Below are 23,606 nucleotides of genomic sequence, written 5' to 3' on the forward strand. Positions count from 1 at the left end.
AATTTGGAAAACTCAGCAGTGGTCACAGGACTGGAAAAGGTCAGTTTTCATCCCAATCCCGAAGAAAGGCAATGCCCAAACTAAATAAATTCTAACAAATTCACCCCATTTAGTAACTCAATGTCATATCATATTTAAACTTTAAATACTATTTTTCAGTATTTAAATGCATTGGTGTCTAAAGAAGTAAAGCAAGAATTATGTTCTGGCTACATAATGACACAGAAAAAAGATATATTTTATTACCAAAATTTAGGTTCAGATATTTTAAAAGTATATGCCTTGGAATGTTTTTAATGGCTCAGAAGTAGGAGTTTACTGATGTTTCAGTATTACAGGTCAGCAGGAAAAAGAAGGCAAGAACACACTAGTCTATGGCTCGCAGAAGCTGTGTTGCTAAAAGAGTGAGCCCCATAACATGTCTCCATGTTTAAGGGACTGTGTCCAGTCTGGCCTAGCAGATAAATCAGTGGTTCCCTTTCAGCAGAGGGGGATGACAACAGTCATCAGAGGGTAGTCGTGATACTGATGCTTAGATGGATGTATGGACTCTTATTTTGGTTTTGGGTGTTGAAACAAGACTCCAGGCAATGACCGGGAATACAGGGGTTATTTCCACTCCTCTGTTTAGACAGCCTACTCCAAATGAAGAATAAACAGGGTTCTCTTTCTTTTCCATTCAACAGTATTTTGTGAGTATCTGTATGGAATCCCTAGTGGCCCAGATGGTAAAGAGTCTGCCTGCAATGCAGGAGACCTGGGTTTGATCCCTGGGGAAGGGAATGGCAACCCACTCCAGTATTCTTGCCTGGAAAGTCCCATGGACGGAGGAGCCTGGTGGGCTACAGTCCATACAGTCACAAAAAGTCAGACACGACTAAGTGACTAACACTCACTTCCTTTCATATGGAATAAGAATATTCTAATAAAAAGAGATCACGGAGGTGAGAAAAACAAAATATTTTCTTATTGCTATAACCAAGATTCAAATAAGGTGTAATGAGGGAAAGAAGCTGCTAAGTCTAACTAGCATGGTCAAGGAAGGCTTCAAAAAAGGAACAGCACTTCTCTTGAAAGTGAAAAAGGAGACTGCCTTTTGGATACTGGGAGCAAAAATAGATAAAGAGTGCCATTTGGGAAGCCTGGAGGGGATACCATGTGAAAAAAACAGTAATGCAGGAAAAAGCATGGGATTTTCCTGGAGTACAGGAAGTTCACACCTGGAAAAACAGACAATAGCTGGATCATGAAGGGTCATTTGTTTCTAGGATAGCAACTTAGGTTTAATCCTATCAGTAAGTGATGTAAAAATTGGATTCTGTAAAGTCTTATATGTTTTTAGAGTGAGTGAAGAAAATGACTGAGTGGATGGAGCTCTAGATAAAAACTTGTTTAAAATGACTACTGCAAAAGTAAAAAAGCACATCTGTATTATGCTACCATTCATGGGGGTGGGGGGGGGTAGAAATTTACATTCTCCTCTGTGCAAAATAAATACAATAAGAATAAACTAAAAAAAAACAATGGATACTTTTGGAAAATGGATGGGAACAGGATGGAAAGGAGGAGTAATGGGGAGAGGGACACAGGGATGAGAAGAAAGTGACTCTTTTCTGCATTGTATACCTTTTGTATGGCATCAACTATTAGAACCACGATAATATATCACCTACCTTCCAAATAAGTATACAACTAAAATCAACCAGAGTGTGAAGGAAATTCAAAGTGGAATACAAATATTAAAAAAAGAAGTCCAACAGTATTACAAATAAAATACATAAACACTATAAACAGGGTGGGAAAGAAAATAGTTAACATAATTTTGGTTCTTGTTAGTGAATATATATTTTTTCTATAGTTCTATATAGAGTTAGAGAATTCCAGAGTGTACTCTTTATCAGATATTTGGAGGAGGGAAGTAGAATGAGAAGAAATATCACAGTAAAAAGTATATCTGAAAGAACAAAATGTACTTTCCAAGAGAATATAAACCTATAAAATTCTCTTGTCAGATCACTTAATTGGAGTGTGATGATCCACATTTGATGTGATGTGATGTGATGATAACATGTGGTTTATTCTGCCAAGAACAATATAATGACCACTTTCTTGAGCGACACTAAAGTGAATGAAATAATATATATTACATTTTCTATTACATGTCTTATTATTTCACTGAGGTTAAAATATTTCATGGCTCATTTGGAAAGGCTCTACTCATAAAATCTTGAAATAAGCATAATTATTGTGTATAACTATTTGACAAAGACACATAGAAAAGTTATTTCCTTCTTAAATTCTCAGTCTCAGAATGAATTGAGAGAAAAGTAAAAAGAATGCTAAATTATGATTTATTATTGTAAGCTTCTAGCTTACCCAACATAATAAGTACTTTCTAAATTTAAAGTGCTTTCCTTAAAACAAAATTCCACAAATAAAAGGAAGATCATATAAATATCATTAAAAATAAAGTATAATTTGATGCACTAATATTCAAACTGAGTGACCATGTCTGTCTTATGTGGCCTCAAAAAAGAAAAACACCTTTTTTTTTTTTTTTGCAGTTTTCCCATATGAAATCCATAATTAGGGAAATATAAAGGATGAGCACAATTATTCCAAACTTTTTGGTTTGTAAAAGAGAACTGTTCATATCTCTAAATCCTATAATTTAAGTACAGTGTCTTCGATTAAAATGACCTCCATTCTTTGTGTTTTTACATTTCAATAAAGAAGCTGATATTGTTTGATATTATTTTAATTTCTTATTGTGACTAAAATAGTGAGCTAATGCCTCAATAAAAATTATAAAAAACAGTTTAATAGAGTTAGGAAATGGAGAAGCTTTATGGTTAAGTAACTTAACAGTTTTCCTGCTCAGCTATCTGAGGATATGACATCCTTTGAGATTATGTTGCTAATCGATACCCCAAACTAAAGAAAATTAACCTGAATAACTCATGAACTTAATTGTTTTTGACATTATAATTAACATACCTTCAGTTTAGTAACTTCACATTTAATTGAAGGTGATTCTTTGAAGCCTTGACCAAAAACTCTCACCATCACACAGTTATATTTTAAAATATTACAGAATCCAGCATTCTCAAGTTCTATAATCTCAGGAACCTTGTCTACACAAAATAGTGATTTAAAAAATAGAACATATTTTCTTTAATTCCAGAAAAAACTAATTATTTTCCAGGCCAAAATTAAAAGCATATATAAAATAATATTTTAAGGTCTACCCCCAATATTACTTAGTACATTAATTAAACTGTTACATGTTAACAGCAATCTAGTATTAAAGGAAGTATTACCTACTATTCAAGCCAGTAGAAACAGCATTACAGGTATTACCAGTGCCCCATTATACAGGTTTAATTAATATTTTAATAATACTTGATACCAAATAATACAAGTATTAACAAATTACTGCCACCTGGCATATGCTTTGCTTTTGCCATTTGGTTTATGTCATAGAGATACGCTACAGAGAAAATGCTCTTATAAAAATAGGTTATGAAAAAATACCCTTGTAATAAGATAATGTATTTAGCAATGCAATGTATTAAATTAAAAAACAGTTCTTAACGTAAGTTTTAGGAAAGAACTGTCAAATTTTGTGCATGGTGTTGTCCCTGTATTGTTGATATTTTTATGTGTTATTGCTGTCCTACATGCCACCGTAACCTTAGGTATACTTCTCAGTGGTAGGAGAAAATAATTTCCTTATCAGTCAGAGTCAAATGACCTTCTTAGGGTATTTCTCTCCTTCTGGTCATGGTAAGATTATTCATTCTCTCTTATCAGCAAGATCTGGTGGTTAAAATAGATAAATTCAGTATAAAAAGTAATTCAATCCTTTGTTTAAGAACTGTCAAGATCTATGTGAATATAACTTTAAAAGCAATAGGATATAAAAATCCTATTTGTATTTAGAGTTCTAAAATATTTATGAAAATTTAGAAAAAGTATATTCTTTTATATATTCAAATGTTTACACAGCAACTTCTGTTTTTCTGCTGTTATTCTAAATGTTGGAGATATATTCATGAACAAAATAGTCCCGGCCTTCCTGATACTTACATTCTATTATAGGAGGACAAAAAAGAAAAAATAAATATGAAGTGTATCACATAAGTGTTTTCAAGACAATGGAGAAAAAGTACATTAACCATTAATACATTAAGGGAGATAAAGGCTATGGGGTTGTGTGAGAAAAACTATTTTATTTAGAGTGACCATGGAAGGATTCTATGATAATATGATATTTGAATAGAGAAGACAAGGAAGTCAGTCATGAAGATATATGGAAGAATGTGTCAGTGAGAGGAAGTGGTAAGTGCAAAGGTCCTGAGGTAGAAGCAGGCTTGGCCTTTATTAGGAACAGTAAAGCTTCCACTAGAGAACACTGGCAAGTAATGACCTATGGAGGAATGGTGGATGAATTCAGCAAGAGAGGAGTCTGAGATTATATAGGGTCTTCTAAGCTATAGTAGGGCCTGCCAATCTTACTTTGAAGGTGATGAACAGCCAACAAAGGAATTTAAGCAGAGGAATTATACAGTCTGACTTACATTTCAAAGGAATCACTACATGAAGAATAAACTTTGAGAGAATCTAAAATAAATATCTCTCAGATAATGGTGGCTTGGACTAAGTTGGTAGCAGGGAAAGAGATAAAATTCTTTGAAACTAGAGGGGAATTTCTTTCTGATGGATCAACCATGAGGCTTGATATGAAAATAAAAGTCAAAGTGACTGAGTTTTTAACATGAACAACTGTGGAAAGAAGTTTGCTTTTACTGAGATGGAAAAGAACAGGTTGGTGGCGGTAGGAGGAAAATCGGGAGTTATTGGTTTAATGATTATGAGAATCAAACTGACTTTCTGATGTCTTCCTCTAATTTACTGTGACAAAATAATGAGTACCATTTAGATAGATTAGAAAAAAAAAAAAAAACTAAGCATATTAGTAAAATGAGCAAAATGTAAAAAGAGCTTAAAAACACTAAATTTGGGAGTTCCTGGCAGTCCAGTTGGTTTCAGACTTCACTTTCCCTGGTCAGGAAACTATGATCCCACATGCCTTAGGGCCAAAAAAACACAAAATGTAAAAACAAAAGGAATATTGTAACAAACTCAATAGACTTAAAAAAATGGTCTGCCATCAAAAAAATCTTAAAAAAAAAAAAACACAAAACACCTAAATGTGAGTTCTAGAAAAACAATTATTCTCTACAAGTAGAGGACCAGCTATGTGCAAAGGCCCTGAAGTCAAGAGGACCTGACATTTTAAGGAACAGCCACAGAAGCCAAAGTGAGTGGAGAGCAATGAGTGAGCGTAACAGTAGTAGAGGGTGAGTATGGAGAGATTCTGTGTGCCTGATCACATTGTGTCTTACAGGCCATTACAAGTACGCCAGCTTTTATTCTGAGTAAGATGAGACTGTTTTGGAAAAGTACTAATGTATTGATTAATATAACTTGGGTTCTTTTCCATACATAATCTGAATAAAGTCTGGTAAGACACTGAAGTTAAAAAAAAAAAACAAGTTTTCATAATCAGATAAAGTACACAAGATCAAAGTTGGAGTGTATTGACTTACCTTGGGAATCACTGCAGTCATAAGAACCAAAGCCTGGGGAGCATGCACACCCCCATTCCATACACTGCCCAAGGCCACTGCATAAATTTGGGCATTTTAAAGACAAGAGAATGTCTTTAATTGACTTTCTGTATTCTTCTCTGTTATATTTCCCCTTTTCAAAATCCTCTTTTCACATTCATTTTCTAAGAGAGCTACAGCTGCTTCTTCCCAGCTTAGATCATCTTTTAGGAGATGATCTTAGACACATGTCTATCACACTGTCTAGTCTCTTGCCAAGAAAGCCAAGACAGTGCCTTCCTATGCTGGAGGTGGCCAGAGTGTGCTCACACGGTGCCAATGTGCTATACTCAGTGAGGCCAGATGGTGTGGGCCACGTGGGGGCAAACTCTTGGTTGACCTCCTCAGCGTGGTCCTCAGGGAAAAAGTAAGTGAACTCTTCTAGGTCACTTTGGCCAAGACTTTGGAAAGCAAACAAAGGAAGAAACTCACTAAATTGTGCTGTTTCCATCTGCTTTGTCGACCCCACCTTGTTTCTTGGCTGTGATTACCCTGTTCTGTGTATGTCTCTCCTTGTCCAAAGTTTCTGATGCATCTTGGTTTTCACTCCTGGGGTGATTTTGTAAATTTAAGTCTAGATTGGTTAGGTTCACACGCCTTTTTTCTTGAGGAAGGAAATCCAAGCTGTTTTCTTCTTGAGATGTATGATTGCTTATTTCTCTGACAAGAGCTTCTGAATTAAGATATTCAGACGTGACATCTAGCTCTGGTATCAAGGAAGAATATTTGACATGTTTTGGGTCTTTGCAAGCTGAAACGACCTCTGATGGAGAAACAGTGTCCAGATGATGAGACGATCTCATCAGTGAATACAGTGGATACAGTGAAGCAGTGTCCAGCAAGCAGCTACAGTAGGATAGTTTTCAGGTGATGGCAGAGAAACTGGCATTGTGTCAAACATGCTTTCTCCTGGTAAGATCCTTCCAGATGGAAAACAGGAAAGAACAGTAATTTGGACAAGAACAATTTTTCTTCAGTAACTTGTTGGAAAAAAACAAACAATGTTGAATTATCAACCACTCATTTTAAGTCAGACATGAATATGATAGTAAATGAAAATAAGTTACTTTCTTACCTCCACTCATTAACAAAAGCAACACAATTATTAAAAGTTTGATCAGTTATGATCCCATTTTTATCATGGAAATCATTTTCTGGATTTTCCTCAGAGGTGCCGCAAAGTCCCAGAGTGTTTCTGTAATCTAAACTAGGAGCTCTGATTGTTAAACTCATGCCCCATTCACTAAGATCATCATGGATAAAAGCTCCAGAAGAAAATCATATCTGAAATACAGAAATAAAAGATGTTTAAACAATATTCAATATAGATTAAGAAAAAAACCCTATATTTTAAGCAATAAGAAATAAATTCATTTATACTTTTAATACAAAAGGAAAATAAAATACTGGTTTTCTTTAGATCACAAGTTTCCTTTTAATATTACATGTCAAAGTAATAGAATTTGCATTTTGCAGACTTGAAGTTTTATCTCCATATTGATCCTTTCACTGAGATATTTTGTTTATGCTCCTTTTGTTAAATAATTTACACTAAAGCAAATATTTTATATAATTAAAACAGCTAGAAATGTTGAGGATAATGTTTCTGAAATAATATCTCTGATAATAATTATTTCATGTAGAGCTAGACTGCTGAGTAATTAATTTACACAGATAAATATAGTTCCGGAGGAGAACAGATTCCTGTGGGTAATCAGTATTCTCTTGCAGTCAGTAGGTAATAGAATCAGAAGCCAAATTATACCAGAAAGTTGCTTGGGGAACTGGGAATGGCAGCAAGGGGGTTTCTTGAATCATTTTAAGAGCCTGTGTCATCCATGAGCCTCCTCACAGGAGGATCACCCCTCTCCCAGGTCAGGTGCTTTGATGTCTGCGTTGAAGATCACTGAAAATACACCACCTGTGTTTTGTTCCTCTGACTCTCCTTCCCCTTTTAAAGTTTTAAATTTAAAAATAGCCCTTTTCTCCTTTGAAAACAGTTAAGTAAAAACAGCTAAGTGTTCACTGCAGAAAAATATTTTAAAAGCAACCAAATTTTACATTACTACTCAATCTGAGGTAGGTAGTATATCTTAGTGCAAGTGCTTTGAAAAGCTCTCCTATATTTCATTAATATCTTCTTCACCTGTCAATAAATTCACATTCACTCCAAAATTTTCATGAGTACAAAACGTTCTATTATGTGACAGCACTATATTTAGGGTTTTGGTTAAATGGGTTTTATTCATCACTGATTAATTGTACTTTTTCCCTCTTGGAAAACTATAATGAGTTTCACTATGGTTCTGCACATCCTTGATTATTTTGATAAATTTTCAGAACTAAAATTTCCTGAAAAAATGGCACACATAGGTTCAGATTTTTTTTATGAATAATACGTATGTTCTCTGGAAAGACTGACTACATTGTCTACACTTGGTCTTGCATGAGAGGTGTTTGATCTGCATTTCTTTGATAAACTGGTGAGGTTGACATTTTCATATTTTTGTTGGTTATTTGTACTTTGGGGCATATCAGTCAGTTTTATTTCTTTGCGAATTGCCTATTTATATTATTTGCTCATTTTAATTGGAGTGCTGACTATATTAGCGATGTCTGAGTGCTTTCTGTATTAACTGTGTGCTTTATATGTAGCAAATATTTTCCCTTTTTGATTTGCATTTTGGTTTTTAATGGCAATTCAAGTATATAAAGCTACTTTAAAAATTCTTACTTATCTCAATGCTATAAAAACATTCACTTAAACTTGCTGTTGCAGCCTGGCGGAGCAGAGACCAGAACCTGCCCTATGACTCCAGGGTGCGGCAAACTGCACCCTCCTGATTGTCGTGATTGTCCGTAAGCATGTCGACCTGACATTCTTGGGGCAGGAAGTGCTCTCTGCTCCGCTTCACTGCCTACCCCTGCGTCCGTCTCCATGGAAACAAAACAAGTTATTCCTGATCAACAGCAAAGCCCGCGCTAATCAAACGCCCCAGTATGGCCATTCCCTAATGATCTCATGTGACTTCTGCCAATAAACGTGTGGGCTGAAAGGAGCCATTCTGTCTTCCTGCCATGGAGAGCAGCAGGGCCCCCTGACTCCCCGCTTGCCAAATTATATGGGTCTGTCTTTTCCTTCCGGCGCTCAGCCTGTTTCAGGTCTTTCTCACCCGCTGTGCTGGACCTGGCAACATTTACTACTTTCATTTAAACTTAAATTTCATTCACCTGGAATTTACTTTTTTGGAAGATGAAGGGAAGATGACCTAAAAATACACATAATCAGCTCACAGATATTAAGTATTATTTTAAAATACATAAACTTAGGTCTGTTTCTTGATTTTCTAGTCTCTTTCATGTATCTACCAGTTTATTCCTGAAGCAGAATCATCTGTATTCATTTAAAAAATAGTTACTCCTGAATATTTATTCTTATGTATTTCATCTCTGCCTGATATACTGTTTATTAGATGTTATCAAAAATATTTTTTGTGAATAACCCACCGTTACACTGAAATCTTAAAATAAGGCATTTAAAATTTGACAGTTTTAACTTTGTTGTGTCTGTTTTCGTGGTAAGTGAAAAAAAATGTATTCTGAGATCTGTGTTAATTGGTAAGTTATTTTCTTAAAAAAACTAACATTGGAAAATAATAGCGCCAAATTTAATATAGATGAAATTCAGATTTGAATCCAAAATCAGTAGAAGAAAACAAAAAATACTTTTAACAGTGAATAATCATACATACTGTGACTTTTCTTCCTAAGTAAGATTCACTTATCTTGATATTGCTGGTTACATCTTGGCTCTTTACAAATAAATATGGCTGTGATTCATGTAGCTGACCACTGCACATATCAAAAGTAACTACATCACCTTCTTCTTTGGCAACAAAGCCGCAGTTAGATGACACAGGATAGTGAAAGCTTCCACAGTCCCACTGATGTACATGGACTTCAGAATCACGTGACATACTCTTATACAGCACAAATGTTCCAGTGTTGAAGTTATCATACATCCTATCATTAAAAGAAGTCAATTGCATTAAGAATTGATTTAAAATACCACAATAGTATGTTATAAACTAAATATACATATTAAATGTATGTATATGCATTCAATATATTTTGATGCAAGAATGGAAAATCTATATTCTAACAGCTTTATACATCACAACAGTCATTTGTAGATTACTAAATGAAACAAGGAAGTAATAAACACCCGAATCTCTCTCACTACATTTTTCTTGTGTTGCATCACTTCAGCCGGTCCCCACCTGGAGCCTTCTCTTTCTGACACTGCTTTCTGGCCCCTCAGATGCCTACTTACTTTGACGAGTCTGTCTCTCTCCACCCATAAAGCTTACACCTCGTGAGGTCAGGGGATGTTTGTCTGTTCTGTGCACTCCCATACTCCAGCCCTTAGAGTGTGGTTTGCCACCTAGTTGTTACATGGTTAATACTGTTGAATTATAACAAATTAAATTAATCGTCACTATGCTTTCTTCAGGTTTTTTCACATAAACTTCTAAGTTTAGTTATCATCATAAAGGATTTAATTATAGTCATAAAGGATTTTTGTATGTGGGGTCACCTACAACCTTTCAATACCTTTTCAAACTTTCGGAGTTTCACTTGTTATTGGGGCAGGGGGCTCTACATCTTTTTGCTGATATTAAATAATTTTATTAACAATGATCACATTATAATTTTTTAAAGAGGAAATGACCTTGTATCACAAAGAAAATTTTGACTCAACGAGGAGGTATTCTTATTACTTCTTTAGCAACATTTTAAAATCATGTATTTCCCAAAACAGTATAATTGAGTTTAAATCCTTCTATGCAGATATTAACAGCAAGATAGTTTAGGTTAGTGTAGGGTCATTTTGCTCAGTTTACTTTAAGTTCCAAAGGCAGATATCCAGGTATTCGCGATGGATACAACAGTTTTTCCCCTGAGTATCCTTGCAATGAATTAGAAGTGGTTAATTTTTTAAATAATTATAATGTGTTAGCTTACGGATGTACAGAACAAACTTTGGGACTCTGTGGGAGAAGGCAAGGATGGGATGTTCTGAGAGAATAGCATTGAACCAAGTATACTATCAAGGGTGAAACAGATCACCAGCCCAGGTTGGATGCATGAGACAAGTGCGCAGGGCTGGTGCACTGGGAAGACCCAGAGGGATGGGATGGGGAGGGAGATGGAGGGGGGATCGGGATGGGGAATACATGTAAATCCATGGCTGATTCATGTCAATGTATGGCAAAAACCACTACAATATTGTAAAGTAATTAGCCTCCAACTAATAAAAATAAATGGAAAAAATAATAATAATTATAATGTGTTAGCTTAATCATCTTACCTAAACCTTCAATATTATTCTGTATATTTTATAAAAAGAACTAGATTTTAGGGCAAAAAACATTTCACACAAACAAATATTTTGAAACAAAACATTGATGTCCATACATGCCTTCCTTTTTAATCTTTCAGTGAACAGGACTAAGAAAAGAAATAGTATAATGTTTAAAACAAAGCAACAAAATCCAAGAGAAACACAAACTACCAAAGGAGAAAGCTTTCAGGAACCTACCTGCCATCAAAGGTGATTATATGTGGATCAGTAAATGAAAAGCAGTAAGCAGTTGGGACATCTTTCACTCTGATCTTGAAAGCAAAGAAATCCCTAAATATTGCTATTAATTGTTATTTAGAGATATACAATAAATTTTCTAACAAGCTCAGTGAATTTTTAATTAGCTACTGTTTTATCATAGTTATTAAGATAGGAATCATTTAAAAACTGAAATAGCTCATTAAATAATTTTGAGATGAAAAGTTTATAAGGTATAGTAATAAAATACATATATTTTTAAAGCTTAGTCTATAAAAAGATTTTTATAATTTGTTAACCTGGATGCTGTCTGGAATGTAGCTGTTCCACAGGAAATTCTCATGAACTATAGGTTCTACTACAATATTTGTGACTCTATTCTCATCTTGTGAAAAATCTGTAACTGCAGTATAGTAGACAAAAGCATGGCTGCAGGTTCCGTTAGCACAGGATGATGTCTGGTGAAGGTCCACGTGACAGGAAGACAGTGCCGAATTTAAGCCTAGCTGTTCTGTACCTATTTTAGTGAAAGAAATACACAGAAAATTTTCCTAAGAGAAACTACCAACCAAAATCCATAATAACATAGAACAGTGAATTCAGAATTTATTCTTAAATTATTATTTAAAAATATACTGGTAATTTCTAAATAAACCAAAGCTGTTGAACTCTACCTGATCTTTACAAAAAGTTAATCAACATGTGTGTAAACATATATACATACATACTACTATTTTTCATAGGTTATAAATTCATATGCTCTTGGAAATAATTTAGAAGCAATATAAAATTTATTTTTGTTACTGTAAAGAAAACAATGTAATTCTAACACTATGAAACATAATTTTTTCTATCTAATTCTTTTAAGCCTTGGGTACAGATAAATCTTAGGGCTTGAACTTAAGTTCTGTTCATTGTTGAGTGATAGCAATGATTACTGAAACAGAGTTCACCAAGCAGATTTAATTATTGATACAGAGTTCATCATTTTAAAAAAGAGAAAAATCAAAACTAAGTAATTCCACACCAGAAATAAATCCTCAGTCTCTTTTCACCTTCTGAGTGTCGCAATATATTCAGAAACTTGAGATGCTTTTTGCCTTGGAACAAAAAACACACACAAAAATAACTTGGAAAGAAAAGAGAAGGAAGGAACTCTAGAAATCTGTGTAACTAAACAAAATGGATAGATTCCACCAAAAGCTGGCTATAAAAGAAGTTTGCTCTCACATCCAATTGGTGAATACAAAGTCCATCTGAGATAGGCTCACTGCATAGATTCTAAGTTCCTGAAAAAATTTTCTCTTCATGCATTTTTTTCCCTAGGAATATATACTTTTCCCATATACACAACAAACAGCAGAAATGTCTAAACTTTTAGTCATCTCCCTAAGGGGAATATGAAATATATCTTGCTTAGATAGAACCACAGACATAATTTCCCCTAGTCTATGATATGAGGGCCAAGTACTGTTCTTTTTAAGACTGGGGAAAAGCAGTGGTGTCTTTCTAGAAATGTAATGCATGTGTGTGCTCAGAGGCTCAACAATGTTTGACTCTGCGACACTATGGACTGTAGCCCACCAGGCTCCTCAGTCTGTGGAGTTTTCCAGACAACAATGCTCGAGTGGGTTGCCACTTCCTCCGCCAGGGGATCTCCCTAACCCGGGTCCAACCCGGCTCTCTTAAGTCTCCTGCACTGGCAGGCCAGTTCATTACCACTAGCTCCACCTGCGAAGCCCAGAAATATGGTAGGAGACACCAACTCCTGCTCTATAGGAGTAGAGATATAATGAACATATGCTTAAGGAAGATGAGATGAAGAATATCAGAATGAAATAAAGAAATTTTATACAGAAAAAAAGGAATTGTTTTTAACTGACAAATAACAGATAAACTTCTAAAATGTAGGAATATATTTAGGCTGTTTTTATATTATTTTAGCAGTGCTTATTGTATTGAAAGAACTTAGAGCAGGCAAATATACTTTAAAGTACACTTGGAAGGAAATCTTTGCCTAAAGCAATTTTGGAAGATGTCAATAACATCACCCTCTTCCTATTATTCCCCATAAACTTTAGTAAAATTTGCGTATTATGCAAATATACACAATAAGCAAAAACTTGAAGCAGATGTGTCAAATAGCCTGAGAAAGAGGGTTTAATTTCATATTCTGGATTATATTTAAAAATAAAGTGTTGCTTATGGTGCTCCTGAAATCCGAGTGAATAGTTGGGTGTTACCTAAGCCTTTTGAGTGTCAAACATGTTGGGAGAGCCTCTTTTGATTCTTTTTTCTATCTCTCTAGTCATCTCTTTCTGGGTGAGTACTTCCCATGAGGCAATCTCTCTTAGCATTTTTATCCTTTTGTTTCTCTGATTTAATTAGGTATAATAAAGATGTGAAGACCTAGATACACCATTGCACTTGGTGTATTTACTAAATAAAATTTTATGCCCTATGGTGAAAAAGGTATTAATATATGAACAGAGTTATAATCTCTCTTAAAAAGTATTTTAATTTTTTTATATTTTACTTGCTTGGTCCCTATATGAGAGGCTTAAGGGGAAAAAAAGAAACCAATCACCCCAATCACTGCCATACATGGTTTGTCCTCTCACAGTCTATCTTGTTCTGAGGGAGAATTTCAGCTCTCTCTGTGGCTGTGACAGTGTGTCATACAATCTATATAACTAGTCATTTAAATGGAAGAATTTGAAAGCAAAACATCTCAAACATGAGCTTACATTAGAGAGCAGAGTGAGAAGAATGCATTATGGGATTTGTGTTACATAAGCTTGAACTTTTAGCATAACTTATCACACCTTCCTCAGGGATGACTTGGAAGATCTTAAAGACCCTTAATGTGTGTCCCTCAATCTCTGAAAACAAAACAAAGAGAAGAGTAAGTGGAAGGATGAGGAGAAGGAGAAAGAGGAAAAAAAGGAGGAAGAGAAAGATAACAATGTGGAGATTGTTTATTATTGTCTTTTTTTCCCTAACTTGTGCTTTGAGCCCTGGAGGGATAAATGTGGATTGCAATATAGATTGCTTTGGCAATCATAAATTCAGCCCAGTATTATTAACATGATTGAGTTGTAAAATGATGTAACCATGCAATATAATTAATGAGTGCACTCCAGTGACTTCCTGAAGAAAAAAAGCATTGGTTATTATTTGAAATCTAATCATGAAGTGGATTTAGCATATTACCTTGATCAACAGTTGTCAGTTTTAATGAGATTTTGCACTCCTGATCAAGCTCACTGAATCCAATAGGACAAACAATAGGAACTGTGCTCTTTATCCTCAATTGGTATCCATTCCCGTCTTCAGATATAGTGCTCAATTCAGGTTGTAACTGGTGTAAGAAAACATGTAAAGCAATCATTTTAAAATATAATTTATTTCTGATATAATAATTTTGAAAGGGCATTCCCCTCCATAGCGCCTATGATGATAGTAATAAACACTAGAATTTTTGAACTAACCAAGATCAATTAAAACCAAACCCTCGAAAACATCAGTAATGCACAGAAGAGTACATTGATAGTTGCTGTAATGTTTAGAGTTTAGGCACAGTTTGGTTCCACAACACATTTTAAGCATTCTGGTTGAAGCCTGCCTTCGTGATTCTGGCTCAAGGCAGACAGAATATTTTTCTGCAAAAAAAAAGGGCAAGTATATTCCAACTTTAGTTCAGTAACAGGCCCTCAAAGCTCATTGGCACTAGAATTATTTGAGCTATTTCTCAAAAAATACAAACTCTTGGGTCTCAACATGGAGTCTGTGATGTGGTCCTAGAACCAGCAGCCACAGGTCACAATGTGGAAAACACAGTTCTAGAGGAATAATCTTTCAAATATACACCCACTGCCACATACCTTAATGCCGGCAAAAAATTCTTGGCTTTCAATGGCTAAACTTTGTACATGTGGGTTCTCCAAGAAAAAGACGGAAGCACTCCAAAATATCTATGAATACAGTTAACAAATAGTCATTTAGCAACACAATTATGGAAGACATATGGATAAATTATTGAAGTACTTAACTTTAACTTTTGGTAGATTGTGCATAAGATATAATAGAGAAAAGTAATTTAAAAGCTTGCTTGAAAATTGAGAAAAAGTCCATTATAAAATATTAGTTGTTTAAACTTCAACATAAATCAGTGTTTTGTAGACTTTGTATTTAAGATGTTTTTAAAGGTGGATAATAAATGATATTATCATTGGAAAAATAGAAACTTTTTTCCCCAGAATAAAATTATATTTTAAAACAAGAAAGGGACATAAATTCATAAGGGTTCATTGATAATAATCAGTGAATTACTAAAGCAGATTCTCATAGAAAGTCACTAAGATTACTGATTAATCCAGTTATCACTGGAGTTGGCACAACTCCCAAGAAAAAAAATTAAAAACATTGTGCTTTATATCCTGAGGATAAAGCTTATATTAGAATATATATATTTTTAAGCACTTTTTTTTTCATTTTTATTGGCGTATACTTGCTTTACCGTGCTGTGTTAGTTTCTGTTGCACAATGACGTGAACCAGCTGTGAGTATACACATATCCCCGCCCTCCCGGACCTCCCGGCCCCTCCCCGCCCATCTAGGTCATTCAGACCACTGAGCGCCCTGTGCTTTATATTACAGCAGGTTCCCACTAGCTAGCTATTTTACAGGACTATATGTGTCAATGCTAATCTCCCAATTCGTCCCCACTTCCCATTTTAAAATCCATTTTTGAAAATTAACACATTTATGAAAATAAACGAAAATCCAACTTTTTGAACATACCTTGTCTCCAAGTCTGAGATTTATACCATCCAGCTCTAAAAGACAGAATGCCTGAACTGTGGTCTCTTATTTCAGCTCTTCTTTGATTTTCTTGAGAAGAAAGCCTAGCCCAAGCTATGTGAAATCCCACCGAGTTGTTTGTAGGGAAAACATCAAAAGCACACCTACAGAAAAGCCTGGACTCAATAAGCTCCACCACAGCCTCTGGCCTTCCTGGGGGTGGTGGTGGTAATGAGGCAGACAGCTGACCTGGTGGGAGAAAATGTGTGGTTGGTCATCTTACAGAGCTGTTATGGGAAAGCTCATGGAAACTCTAACTCAGTAAATGTAAAATACATTTAGAAAAATAACTATTCTCTAGCAATCAGCAAAGTACCATATTCTTACTTTGACTCATAATCTCATAGATATTGATAGCAGAGAAATATGTTAGCTTATCAAGCTTATATTAATGCATGTTGAATATGACTACTCTTGAAAAGTCTAGCTCTTGAAAAGGAATTTACTTTCTGTTAAGCAATTATCTTTAAAAAAAAAGAACGAATAAAATAAGATTGCTACTTTATAATTTCCCGTTATAAAAATAGTCATGATAATTCAAAATCAAATGCTTTACCCTTTTACTCTTATAAGTTACTCTCTTAACTCAATCCATCATCATTCTGGGTTGAAAGAGATGTTCATTACAGAAGTGATTATACTATGTTAGTGGAAAATATTCAGAGAAGGAAATGGCAACCCACTCCTGTATTCTGGCCTGGAGAATCCTGTGGGCAGAGGAGCCTGGTGGGCTGCTGTGCATGGGGTCGCACAGAGTCAGTCATGACTGAAGCGACTTAGCATGCATGCATGTATTGGAGAAGGTAATGGCAACCCACTCCAGTATTCTTGCCTGGAGAATGCCAGGGACAGAGGAGCCTCGTGGGTTGCCATCTGTGGGGTTGCACAGAGTCAGACACAACTGAAGCGACTTAGCAACAGTGAAAAATATTAAGTGTTAAACAATAGTCTTATTCTTTTCATTTTTCTGAGGTTAAAAAAGTTTAAAGTTTCTCTAGGAACTCAGGAAGATTTTACAATTTTTATCCCTGGGCATTTTCAAGATTAAATTGGGGGAATCTAAATGTTTCAAAATAGCTTTTGATTTTTTTTTTTGTTCTCTTTAAGAAAAGAGAAAAATATCTGACTGATAAATATTAAAAGTAAGGTTTTTTAAATGTCCTAAAATATACAAATATTTTCTATGATATGCACTGTAATTAATTTTACGATAATCACAAAATAATTTTCTCATTCTGTAATGTAGATTTTGGAAATTTCTGAGACCTTAGTCTAAATGTGAGGGGAACAAACTTATGTAATATCAGATATTTTAAAGAATTATTTGTTAGATATCTAGTTACAAAATCCCAATAACAAATGAACTATCTTCAAATTAATCTAAGTAATAAATATTTTGCCAAACATTGTAAACATTAGGCCAAATCATTATCTAGATTTGAAGGAAATAATAGACTACTTTGGAGTATATATGATTTTTGAAAAATTACATATCTGAATGAAAATTTTCTATTAACTAAACTAAAAAAAATGTTGAATTTATTTCCAAATAGGGAAGAACTATCTATGGAAATGATTACTAGGGAGAGATAACAAATGATTGGAAAGAAAATAAATCATGAAATTAATTTTTGAATCAATTGGCATCCTCTATTTGGGTAAGCTAACCACTGCTTGCAACAATGTAGATCAAAAAACATTTGCTAAAATATAAAGAAAAAGATTTCAAAACAACAACAGATAAATTATTTCTGCTTGAAAGGCACAATTATCACTTTGTCAATTCTAACAAAGCACCTGCTGTAATGTATTCTCTATTTTATCCTGAAGGTGTATCTGTTGACTTTTGACTCAATATTTTCACTCAAGTGTTGCTTTCTCAAATTGTGTGTGACTTTGTACTGCAATTTTTCCAATTAATTACACAAATATTCTGAGTAGCATAACAGGTGGCTTAAATTTATTGTTTATTCAAGAGGGAGAAGTGATTTTACTTTAGTATAAGTGTATGATAAAATCCAAATCTATAATGCAGAGAAAAATTATACTTTATGGTTAATGTTACTATTATTAAGGATACTATTTTATTCTCTTATAACAGGGTATAATCAAACTGAGACTTTGAGATATAACAATTGCTTATTTAGACAGCGCTAGGAAATGGGCAGAAATATACATTTGCAAATGAAATAAGGCATAGAAAAACAACACAGTAATTTGAGGATTATTCTAGTACCACTTTTTAAAGACAAAGAGCTGGTATCTAAATTTTATATTATTTATCCTGATTCATTTTATGTCAGTATAGTTTATTTCAGCATTAAAGATACTTTTTTCAGTTATATTAATTATATGTCAACAATTCCTCCTTCATTCAGTATATCACCATATAATTATCAATATATTTTATCAACAAACCCCACAAAAAGGCTAATGTTTCAATAAATAATTTTAATTTCTGCCCCCTCTTTAGCTAGACATCATAAATTTTATTAGACAAACTATTTAGAGTTTTTGTTACAGGAATGGGGCCTTAACATTTGAAATAACTTTTAAAATTTTAAATTAGAAAATGAAAAATATAGATTGAGAAGGGACCACCATGAATATTTTTGGGTTTATCTTTCAAGCTTATTTGGTACAAAGTATGGACGTGAGTTTGAGTAAACTTTGGGAGTTGGTGATGGACAGGGAGGCCTGGCGTGCTGCGATTCATGGGGTCGCAAAGTGTCAGACACGACTGAGCGACTGAACTGACCAAGACTACTACTTCAGGATGAGATCAAAGTATGTATTCTTGCATCTTAATATTGTTTACAGAGTATTTTATCATAATGCATGCATCAAAAATATTGAATCAACCAGCAGTTACTGGATATGTGCAATTTTTTTCATATTATTTGAAAAATGCTCTTATAATTAAATATTTCTTTAGGTAGGTTTTGAAAGTGGAATTCCTAGAAATAAATACATGTGAATTTTTAAGGCTGTTGAGATTAATTGCCAGATTTTCTCATGAAAAGATTCTACCAATATACACATATATCTGTAGGACACAAATATACCCAACTCCCTATACCTCTGCCAGTTCCAAGACTATTTCTTAAAGGCAAAATAAAATGATTTTTATTTTTCATATCCACTAGACTATTGTCGAATCTTACTGTAATTCAACACACAAAGTAAGTTACAGAAAATAAAAACCTTTGGAAATTATTGGTTTATAAATACATTGTTAAAAACAAACTATTTTAGTGAAAAAAATACACAGAAAATTTTCCTAAGAGAAACTACCAGCCCAAATCCATAATAATATAGAACAGTGAATTCAGAATTTATTCTTAATTTCCTCTTATTTAAAAATATACTGATAATTTCTGTCTAAATAAACCAAAGCTATTGAACTCTACCTGATCTTTACAAAAAGTTAATCAACATGTGTGTAAACATATATACATACATACTATTTTTCATAGGTTATAAATTCATATGCTCTTGGAAATAATTTAGAAGCAATTTCAGTTTCATCAGGGCCACTTGGGTATAAATTTGCATCAGAAACAGCTGCAAAAGGTTAAGGTTTATAGATTTATCCAACTGATAAGATAAATAGGTGACAGATATCTAAGAGGACAATTTTTTGGAGAAGTATGTTTTAATATAGGTTAAGATTTACTAGTTCTCATTTTTCTTTTATAATACTTTTTTTTCCCTTTTCAGGATGAGATCAAATGAAGATAATTTGGAAACATATTTTGAAACAATTTTAGCTTTCATTATCTTGGATTCTAAATTTTAGTCTGCATTGTTAAGTAATGAAACATTACAATCTCCAGAAATTTATAGCAGTCACTTGGACATCCCTTCCTTAGGAATTGCCTCCACCGTAATCATGCACAGGATTACAGAACTGAGTCTACCGCTGTCATGGTAGTACTTATACCCCAATGTCAAGTTCAGCACATTCTGAACAAAGATAGGCTCATCAGACTGCTTCTCAGAAGAATTTAGATTTAAACAGAGATGAGGAGTTGAAAGCTGAGACAGGTGAATAATGGAGCGCTATAGGAATGTCTGTGTGTGCTTAGCTATCAGTCGTGTTGGACTCTTTGCGACCCTCCCCAGCCCCCATGCCCCTTCCACCCAATGGACTGTAGCCCGTCGGGCTCCTCTGTTCATGGGGATTCTCCAGACAAGAATACTCGAATGGGTTGCCATGCCCTCCCCGAGGGGATCGTCCCAACCCAGGGATTGAACCCAGGTCTCCCACATTTGCAGGCGGATTCTTTACCCTCTGAGCCACCAGGCAGATTCCTATGGCTAAGATTATGGAGTTGCTCTCTTGCCCACACTTTCTGAGGTGTTCCATTTAACTCTTCCTCAGATTCAATGACATATCCTAAAACCTTAGTGTTTATTTTCTTTTTACATTATTTCTACTTGTTTTCTGTTATTTGCAAGCCAAACTAATGTTCCATTGTGTGATTTTTTTTCATGTGCATTTTTTTTGGTCATATGTATTTATATTCATGAGGGATGTTGCTCCATAGTTTTCTTGTAATGCCTGTATCTGGTTTTACTTTTTGAATAATGCTGACCTCACAGAAGTTAAGCTGTCCCTTTTCTATATTTTTTGGACGAGTTGTGTCAAATTGGTAGTATTTCCTCCCTACATGTTGGGAAGAATTCCTAAGTCATCTGGGCATGAGTTTTTGTTTGCTTGTTTTGTGTGATAGATTTTAACTAGTAATACAATTTATTGAATAGACATAGGGTCGTTGAAGTTATTTATTTTGAATGAGCTTTCATTTTGTGTATTTCAAGAAATTTGTCTACTTCATTTATGTTGAGTTCATTGGCAGAGTTATTCATAATAATCCTTTCTTGTAATATATGTAGAATCTGTGGTTCTGTTACATCTGTTATTCCTGATACTGGTAGTTTCTATCTTCTCTTTTTCATTGATTGAATTGGCTATGGACTTATTAATTTTCTCAAATTTCTCAAAGAACTACCTTTTGATTTTCTTGAGTTTTCTGTTTTGTGTATTGTTTCAGTGATTTTCACTCTGACCGTTACTTCTGTTTCCTGCTTACTCTGGGTCTCATCTGTACTTCTAGGTTCGGTGTATAAGCTGAGGTCTTTAGTTTGTGACTGTTCTTTTCCAATATAGATGTTTAGTAGGTTTTTCTTTTAATTAACTTCAAACTTTTTCTAATATTCTAATTTCCTTAATTTAGGGCCCAGAATGTGTTATATCTCACTAAATGCTTCACATACAATTTGTAAATAATACTGATTGCCTAGCCTCCTCCAATTTTGCGATTTGTGGATAATATGGATTTTCCTCCACTTTGCTATTATTTCTGCATGCTCAATTATTCACAGATGGGTATTAATCTCCAACATAGACCATAGATTTGTCTATTTCTTCTTGACGATGGATAAGTTTGCTTCATATATTTTGAATCTCTGTTGTTAGGTACATTAAGGATTTAGATTTTAATGTTCTGTTGTTCAGTTGACTCATCATTAGGAAATGAATGTTGCCTTTCCATGTAATATTCTCTGCTCTATAATCTTTGTCTATTAATTTAGCCACTCAAGATTCCTTGTGATTTGTGTTACCTAAGTATATCTTTTTCTACTCTTACACTTTCAACCTTACTTTTAAAAATCTTTAAAGTTGGTTTTTCTAGGCAGCCCATAGTTGTGTCTTACTTTTCTATCCAATTTGACAATTTCTGACTTTCATTTGAGATTTTAGATCATTTTTGTTTAATTGATTATTGATATTGTAGGGCTTAAATTTACCATGCTGTTGTTTTCTATTTGTCTTATTGGCACTTTTCACATTTTTCTGCCTCAAGCAAACAGTATATTTTATGATTCTGTTTTATCTCTTTGTTGGTTGATTAGCTATGATATTTTTTTCATGGGTGCTGTGGGCCTTCTAGAATACAATCTTAATTTCTCATAGCCTACTTTCAATTGGTATGTTGCCTCTTCATGTATAGTTCAAGGACTATTTTGCTAACTAAATATGTAAAATGTGAAAAATATTTTTCCATGCATTATTCTAATAAAAGCATTCAATTTTTTGTTTGAATGACATTCTTTACAATTATAGTCTTAAATCAATGTTTCTTTTCTTATTTGGCTTCTAACAATCACTATGGGTAGATAAATTGTGTGAAAATGATATATGAATTATAAAAAATAAAACCTAGTCATGAGAATATTAAAGTGAGATTTTTTTCTTAATTTTTGCTTTTTTGATGGTTTTTAAGGTAAATATGACTGACTGTTGCCTACCCAATCACCATAGGTTTGGGGTAGAAATACATCCATGTGAAAAAACATTTCATAGTCTCATTAAAGATGAGACTGAGAAGAGCCAGGGAAATGTGAAGTAGTTGTGATAAGGTTATTCTCAAATAAGCTCCTTAAATAAAGGGGACAAGTTTCAGTTACCAACAGCCCTCTTTAAGCCATTGGGTTTTTCATTTTATTCTGTCTAAAAGCAGATAAAAAAGCTAAACCTGGACCTTCATCCTGTCACCGTGCAGGAAGAGCCTGGAGACTCACAGACACCTCAACCTGGCATTGTAAAGTGGCCAAATCACCATCGTTATCGAAAATTTGTCCCCAATTCTTGCTAAGCAAGAAAAAGAAGTTCTTAAGAGGATTAAGTGACATTTTTGTTTGCCATCTATGAAGCTTAACTGAACTCTAAATGGTACTTCAGGGTAAGCTTTTACTGGCATATCAGAGAGGATAATTATGTATATGTTTGACTAACTTGTATATTAAAAGTAAAAAATAGCAATCATCTTCCTTTCCCTAAAACCAGTAAGAGGACTCGAATATGGAGAATGAGAGAAATAATTCTGACTATTCAGGTTTCAGAAACTGAGTGAGTAGTAATGATATCAATAAAACAGGAAATATTTCTTAAGTTTTAAGGGCATGTTGTGAAATGCAAATTTTAAATACTGAGCTTCTACATTCAATGCAAACAATAACAAAATAAAGTTTCTGTTGAAGTAATTATTTGTATGTTATGCTATTCTCTAGAGTAAAAGTTTTTTTTTCTTTTTTTTTTCAAACAGTTGCCACTATTTCTTAAACTAATGGGGCTTCTCTCATAGCTCAGTCAGTAAAGAATCTGCCTGCAATGCAGGAGACCCAGGTTCAATTCCTGGATTGGGAAGATCCCCTGGAGAAGCAAATGGCAACCTACCCCAGTATTCTTGTCTGGAGAATCCCATGGACAGAGGAGCCTGGCAGGCTACAGTCCATGGGGTCCAAGAGTTGGACACAACTTAGCAACGAAACCACCACCACCACCACCACCAATGTTGGTAAATTGTTGGTTTTTTTCCATTGAAACATCTGAAAAATTTTACATAAATATTTGATAACATTATTTGAAATTTTATAAAAAG

General features: G+C 34.1%; 1 protein-coding gene across 1 annotated transcript in view; it reads right to left on the reverse strand.

Moving 5' to 3' along the window:
- VWDE (von Willebrand factor D and EGF domains) overlaps positions 1-23,606 on the reverse strand; it is an 83,194-nt gene that overhangs the window by 46,133 nt on the left and 13,455 nt on the right. The window contains 16 exon segments of the mRNA XM_043464242.1: positions 2,998-3,134; positions 5,613-5,774; positions 5,777-5,853; positions 5,855-6,104; positions 6,107-6,169; positions 6,172-6,537; positions 6,540-6,592; positions 6,748-6,956; positions 9,425-9,695; positions 11,275-11,348; positions 11,595-11,812; positions 14,509-14,656; positions 15,180-15,269; positions 16,099-16,185; positions 16,187-16,342; positions 19,652-19,722. Of these exon segments, the coding sequence (XP_043320177.1) occupies positions 2,998-3,134; positions 5,613-5,774; positions 5,777-5,853; positions 5,855-6,104; positions 6,107-6,169; positions 6,172-6,537; positions 6,540-6,592; positions 6,748-6,956; positions 9,425-9,695; positions 11,275-11,348; positions 11,595-11,812; positions 14,509-14,656; positions 15,180-15,269; positions 16,099-16,185; positions 16,187-16,342; positions 19,652-19,722 (2,432 nt within the window).

This window comes from Cervus canadensis, chromosome 3, assembly GCF_019320065.1.
Source record: "Cervus canadensis isolate Bull #8, Minnesota chromosome 3, ASM1932006v1, whole genome shotgun sequence".
NCBI classification, from domain to species: domain Eukaryota; kingdom Metazoa; phylum Chordata; class Mammalia; order Artiodactyla; family Cervidae; genus Cervus; species Cervus canadensis.